This window comes from Papaver somniferum, chromosome 5 (assembly GCF_003573695.1).
Source record: "Papaver somniferum cultivar HN1 chromosome 5, ASM357369v1, whole genome shotgun sequence".
Lineage (NCBI taxonomy): Eukaryota > Viridiplantae > Streptophyta > Magnoliopsida > Ranunculales > Papaveraceae > Papaver > Papaver somniferum.
The window spans coordinates 4,009,895-4,016,707 of NC_039362.1; the positions used below are offsets into that span (position 1 = coordinate 4,009,895).

Consider the following 6,813-nt stretch of genomic DNA (forward strand, 5'->3'; position numbering starts at 1 on the left):
GCTTGCTGTAAATCGACGGAATTTTTTAATTTCCAATTGATTCCATTGTAGGCACGACCGTAGGATAGCACCTTTAAGTCTCTAATTAGTTCACAAGCAGAAATGTACTTTTTAGTTTCCAATTAGGACCAATACTGTCTTTTTATTTTCCGTGACAAAAAATAATACAAACACATAATAGTCTTCGTAGACGCGGTAGTAATGTAAGACCTTTTTAGTTTCCATTTAGTAACATAGCACCTTTTAGTTTCCAATTACTACCCAATGGAGACAACAGGATGTATTCTTCCAACTCTTATAAATTCACAACCTTCTTTTTCCAATCTAAGCTCGGTTTCACTATCCGACCAAAACCTTGACACGGCTCTTCTTTTTTCTTACTAAACTCATTTTCGGAGATTATCGCCTTTTTTATTCTTTAAAGGTTCTAAAGTTCGTTCTTTTCTTATTTTGATCTAACTTTTATTGTTTACAGCTACATTAGTCATACACAAAGATTTAGGTATTCCGTCCTAGATTCATCGAAATACTAGACTTAAAACATAAATACATGCGGTTGGGCAGATTTTAGAAAAACTCTAGTAGAAGCAAAATTCAAAAATAAGTTATTTATCTGAAAAATCATAAACAAGCACAATCTTACTCCTGAGCGAACTAAGTATTTAGCAGACACCAGCAGTTTATCATCCAGATTAGCAAACTGAATTTTCTCAAGAATAATGATGGAATCTTACTAGGCTCACATGAATGTCATGATATCTTATGGACATATCAATGAAGCGCGTAGTCATGTTTCCCTAGATTTCTTTCTCCTGCTTTCTCCTGAAGTATCACTGATTTTTTTTGTTCTTTTCTTTGGTGGGATATATGGCATATGTAACACCTTAACCGGTTCGATTGTATCTTCGTAAGCCATTCGATAACTTTGTATGGAATAATAGCCATCACAATACTCGGAAATAGGTGTGTCTTTCTGCACTTTCTTGATTGTGGCAATTGCATGGGAACACGGGATCCCCATCTTTTGCCAGTGCAAACACGTGCAACTCTTTTTTAGAAGATCTATATCATAATTCATATTGTTATTGCTATCTTGAACCTCATAGATCGAATGTTTTGGCGGGAGCACAGTATGAGTTCTAGAGGCTTCATCAGCTGCCTTAATCCTCTCATCGGCATATTGAGTCAGACAACTTGGTGAGTTGATCGTGGATTTATCTCTTCTTTCATCGAACATCCGCCTCAAACAAATACTTATTTGCTCCAGCATAGCTGGAAGGGGTGAGATCCTGCAAAGTAATTTAGAATCATGGTTCCGTCAAAGTTGAAAAACAAAATAAACATATACTTCAAAAATCTTATCAGTAATTAACATTACGTGAAATAAGTAATTTACTCCTGTGTGAAACTACCTTGCTGGGAGAAATTTTGAAGTAACCCAATTTCTCGGGAGGTTTTCTACTAGCCATTCAGCTGCTTCTTCATTTCCAAACTTCAGATCTGCAAAGGCTTTATTGTATTCTTCTGTGGTTAAAGCCATAGCAATCTGCTGACAACACATGTCTATATTGCTTCCAAATTTGTTTTGCATCTCTAGAGACAAATGCCAGGCAAAAGGTCCCTGCACTGCTCTAGGAAACTTACCTTCAATAGCTTCAGTTAACTCATATGAAGGGTTTGATATAATATTCATCTGCTTAAATCCAGGATGTTTAACAATATAATCTAAATGATCAAAAAAGAGTTCCCATGCATCTTTCAACTCAGTTTTCTTGTTCAGGAGTGCAAATGCAAATGGGAACATGTTTTTGTTCCCATCTACACCAATTGCTGCAAGCAGGTTGTTACCTCCGTCTCCTTTTTCTGTAGGAATTTTCTCGAAGAACACAAGTGGCAAGCAACCCCTTAAGAAACCATTCATGCATGCCTTATATGAGATAAACAAACCTTCAAACTCCCTATCATTTTTAGAAGTTAAGGATGCAATGCTGTCTGGATTCGGTTGCAAGACTCTGGCAATGTAATCCTGGAGTTGTAAATGATGTATTTTCTCTATAGCAAGTTTCTTTGCCTTTGAAGCAGGCGTAGCCTCTATATCTATTTGGTAATTGTCCTTAATAAACGATACAATTCTCATTTCATTCAGTTTGAAAAATGCATTCTTGTCAGGCCATATGTAATCGACTACACAATCACTTATCCATTCAGGAGTTGCCAATTTATTTTTAGAGTCATCCAAACAAGGGCATGTATGCTTGCTTACCATTTTACGCACTTTAAAACTTTTACCATCTCCCTCAACATTTGCAGATAGGCTCCATTGACAGCTTTTATTGTAGTAGCACATAGCAAAGATTCTGGTCCTGGTAGATTTCTCGAACCCAACTACCTTTTTGGCTAATATGGACGCAGTTTTGATAGCATGCCGACATTTGCTTGCAGATTCAAACATTTGACCGGAATTTAAGAATAATCTTTGATCATTCATAGTAGAATTGACGCCAATTGGATTATCAGAAACATTTACGCCAGGTAGATCTTGTTCATGTACCTCTCTGTTATTATCTTCCTCTGCATCAGGCAACTGTACTTGATCACTAGGCATTTCACTAAAAGATTCAGGACAAACACATTTTTCAGATGTATTTTGTACTCCATCGACTTCTGCATTTTCTGATGTTTCTTCATTCCCATCAATACTGTCATCTTCTGAAGATGATGTATCGCCATTATGAATTTCATCATCCCTAAGCATCACAAGTAAAACAATTATTAGTCTAAGTTTAAATTTGCCAATGGAAGAACTAACACCAAGTGGATCGGGAAGTTTAAGTAAAGCCTAGATACCATATCGTAATATGTAGTGGAATTACATTCCCAAACTCATCCTTGCCGCCCCCCTACAACAAATATCACTTCAGCAACTTAAATTTGCGACCAGCTGTACCTTCTCTTTGCAGTTCCACAGACTGTCTCTGACGGTTCTGCCATCTTTATCTTCGGTGTAAAACAGAGGACTTCTCATCCAGATCTCCATTATTATTATGGACTTCTGTTTATCCAACCACAGATTAAGAATTCTTTTCCTTTGGGTACTGGTCACTTCCTGAAAATACTTGAGATAAGAAGTTGTGAGCTTATTATAAACATTATAATTTTCTCCGTTTAGCAGGTTGATAGTACCACATTTGACTTCGATGACTGCAGAGCAGTGATTATAAACACCATTAATATTTTTATCTTCTTCCGTCTTATCGACAAAAACAAGAGACAGATGACAGGAAGTATTTGGGTTTACTAGAAGCTTCATGATTTGAATGTACCCACTGCTCAACTCTGATGCAGCATTCGTATCCCAATCCTCAGAGCACAAAAGCTGATCCTCAATATACCTTAATATCAACATTGTCCCTGCTTCAGAATAACCTCCTTCGCCAGGACTTAAAACACTTCTCAAAAGAGAGATATCCCTTCCCTTTAATGCCATTCCAGTACTAGAGTTCCACCAAATTGGGAGCAATTCATTAATGACAGAAATCCGATGATTATTGATTGCACAATGCAAAGGAGTTTTGACAACAAAACAACAAGCATCACTAAAAAGAGAATTATCTTCATCATAATCAAGAATTTCTTGTTCTTTTCTCCCTTTATCATCATCAGTAGAATCATCAAGATCATCACAACTCCTCCAAGAACTTGGATACCGGTTAAGAAAACATAGATGGGGCCCAACTTGAGCAATCAACTCTTTTACGATGTCCAGGTAATCTTTAGCTGATGCAACATGAAGTGGGGTGAATCCATTCCGATTTGGACAATGTGCAAAATCAGGCCTTGTTCGTATGATATCTTTTATGAATGTAGTTAGTTTCCCCTTTCCTGCCTTGATAGAAATATGTAATGGTGTACCCCCAAGAGGGAATTCAGATACACGGTCAAGGATGTCTGGATATAGGGAAAGTAACTCCATATAGCCTTCGAAATCTCCCATTTGAATAGCATCCACGAGCAGTATGGCTTGGTGATACCTCTATTTAATTATCGATCAAAGAAAGAAAGAAAGAAAGAAAGAAAGAAAGAAAGAAAGAAAAGGAAACTTAAGTCAGTACCACTCAAAAATATACTACCATGAATTAAAGATCTGTGGCTCTAATACCTCATACTCCCAGGTTAATAGTAGACCCATCAAATTTGTGTTTCTGGAGTCTGGCTTGCTTAGCGTGTTTAATAAGTTGGGGTATCCATATTGACCTTGGATTTCAAGTATCTCTCTAATCCGAGGGTGCCTCAGCAAGACTTTCAAAGTTATGGACTTTCTGTAATAAGAAAGATGAACTAAAGGACCATTTTTTTCTTTTTCCACATCTTGAACTACATCCAAAATGTTGTCTGTAAGTTTACCATTGATGACTGCTTCCATGCAACCCTTCCAGTTCTCATTATCCTTATATTCTACAAAACACACCTTGCAATCAGATTGACTTAAGAGCTCTTTCACAATATGGACGAATCTATCAGCTATCTCCAACACAAACTTTCCACCTTTCCAGTAATTGACATTATTGTTGTCCAAGAGCTCATCCTTGATGATGTGATACTCCAACAAGATCTTAAAGGGGCTGTATCTTTTCAAACGCGCAGCAAGAAAGAGAGCTGGGTTTCTCCTGTCATCTGTCACTGCTCCAACACAGTCCCAAGAAGTAGACAGCAATATGCGAATGACTTCATTTGTGCCAAAATTCGATACTGCATGATGAAGGGGAGTGTCTCCTCTGCTTTTGGATTTCTGAGAACACGCAGTAGAAGTACAACTTACTTGGGATAGCATCAATCTTACGGTCTTAATGTAGCCAGATCCGGAAGCTTCATGCAATGGGTAATAGCTGGGTTCGAAAAGCTCGGGTTTTCGTCGTCTCATGATGTGTTTAACAAGATCATCAGTTTCCTTTGTCAAAATAGTTAGGTATAACTGTGTCTCTAGCGGACACGATCTTGGAGAACTGACTGTTTCAAAGAGAAGTGGGTATTTGTTCAGCAATCCCTCCAGCTCCTTAGCATTCACCCGTAGATCATTTTGTTCCTTTTGCCTCCTCAGGGAATATTCTTTACATGCAACCATGAGTAGTTTATTTAACTCTTGAATACCCATAATTTGAACCACCTCTGACATCCTCGGATCTTGTACTCCACCGTTTGCTTGCAGTAGTAGCTAATTAAACATAAATATAAAAAATTAAGTTAAAACGTGATTTACCACTAGGGCCAGGGATTGCTTAGTACTAAAAATAGAGCTCTTTAAATTATTTCGTAATTTTATTTTCTATCCTTATTTTCTAACCTTGTTTGTTGTTTTAATGGATGCCACCTTGTTGCTATCCCAATCCTCCATGTATTTGTACGCCAACACTCGAAAGGCCTCCCGCTGATTCCCTGCAATAGCAATAAGGAGAGCATTCTCCACCAACAACTTTACAGTTTCGGCTTCTATTTGGCATGTATGCATAGTCTGAAGTAGTATATCAATAACCTCCATTTTCCCAGTCTTGGCTGCATAGTCAAGCGGACTTCTGCCCAATGGATCCGAGAGATGACATAGACCTGCGTCTTTAGCTAATAAAACCTTCACAATGTCGACATATCCATATTCTGAAGCCTGAAGAAACAGGTGGGTACTCAATATTTGATATAATGTGGCAAATTCAGGGCATCTGCGTATGATCTCATTCTCTGTCTGGTGATCTTGTGGCCAAATCAAATCCGGGTTATCAGTAGCTAGTAGTTCATCCCAAGAAAGCTCACTAAGATGAACCATTTTATATGAAAGGGAGGTAAATAGATTTTCGGGATCCTAGGTAGACGCCATTGAAGTGCATATGAAAATAGGAGAGTATTATTTTTGAGAAGATAACTTAATTAGGTAAATTATTGGCCAGCAAATGGTGTATTGTCAAAGGAAGGCTTCTATGTGATAATGATCATAAACCGTATTCCTGTCAGAAAAAAGAATAAAATCAGTTTTTTCTTTTTCCATATTCATGAAATTTGAGATAATAAATCAAATTTAAAGTTCATCAATTTTAAGAAATTGGATTAAAAAACAGATAAAAAAAAATGAAGAACAGAGCGAATTTTTCATCAATTAAATTCAATTTCTTCCCAGTACCAATGATTTGAATCCAAACATTCTGAAAAATAACCATCAAATGCAACGAATTAGATCAATCTCACCTCAGAATGTTTTACCTGTAGAAAATGTTCTTTTTTAATCGACAACGATAGTTGATGATGAGGCAGTGGTGCTAGGAATCATTTCGCTTCCCTTGAGATGGGAAGTTCATTTTGATGGAGAAGGTTATGATCAAACACCAAACTCGAGACTTAATTCGTGATTCCGTTATCAATCTGGAAAGAAGTGTTCATGGCGATTGGTTTTGCTTTGGATTTTGACTCATTAAATTGTTGGGGAGTGGTTTGGTACGTTGAAGGAGAAAATAAAGGTTTTTATTTTATTTTTTGAACGAAGGTGGGTTGATAGAGTTATGTTTGTTACTTCTTTTTTTTTTCCAATAATACCGAGTTATGCTATAGTCAATGGTATCAGACCCAAGGACCAGGACGTCTGGTTGGACCCGTAAACCGGTAACCCAGCTATTTTTCTGGGTTGGTTCGATATTTACCCGGTGATTATATAAAAACCTCTTTAAATTTTGTAAAACGGGTGAAACGGCCGTTTGGACCAGCAAACCATATCACCCGGTATGATTCAACAACACTAGTTTAACCCAATTTCACTACCCATGAAAATCTATC

General features: G+C 37.3%; 1 protein-coding gene across 1 annotated transcript; it reads right to left on the bottom strand.

Moving 5' to 3' along the window:
- Positions 1 to 565: 565 nt before the first annotated feature.
- LOC113280903 lies at positions 566 to 6,482 on the bottom strand. The gene is made up of 7 exons (XM_026529505.1): positions 6,232 to 6,482; positions 5,342 to 5,993; positions 4,160 to 5,212; positions 2,948 to 4,033; positions 2,848 to 2,900; positions 1,413 to 2,747; positions 566 to 1,289 (listed from the first exon to the last, which is right to left on the bottom strand). The coding sequence occupies exons 2-7, from the start codon at positions 5,813 to 5,815 to the stop codon at positions 788 to 790; spliced, it is 4,503 nt and encodes a 1,500-aa protein (XP_026385290.1). The 5' UTR covers positions 5,816 to 5,993; positions 6,232 to 6,482; the 3' UTR covers positions 566 to 787.
- Positions 6,483 to 6,813: the final 331 nt, after the last annotated feature.

Excerpts from the sequence above, each read along its gene's own strand:
- LOC113280903 (XM_026529505.1), bottom strand. The coding sequence starts at position 5,815 with ATGGTTCATCTTAGTGAGCTTTCTTGGGATGAACTACTAGCTACTGAT. Across the intron at positions 2,901-2,947 it reads TGTGGAACTGCAAAGAGAAG|GGGGGCGGCAAGGATGAGTT; the intron begins GTACAGCTGGTC and ends TATTTGTTGTAG. Across the intron at positions 2,748-2,847 it reads CCACTACATATTACGATATG|GGATGATGAAATTCATAATG; the intron begins GTATCTAGGCTT and ends TGTGATGCTTAG.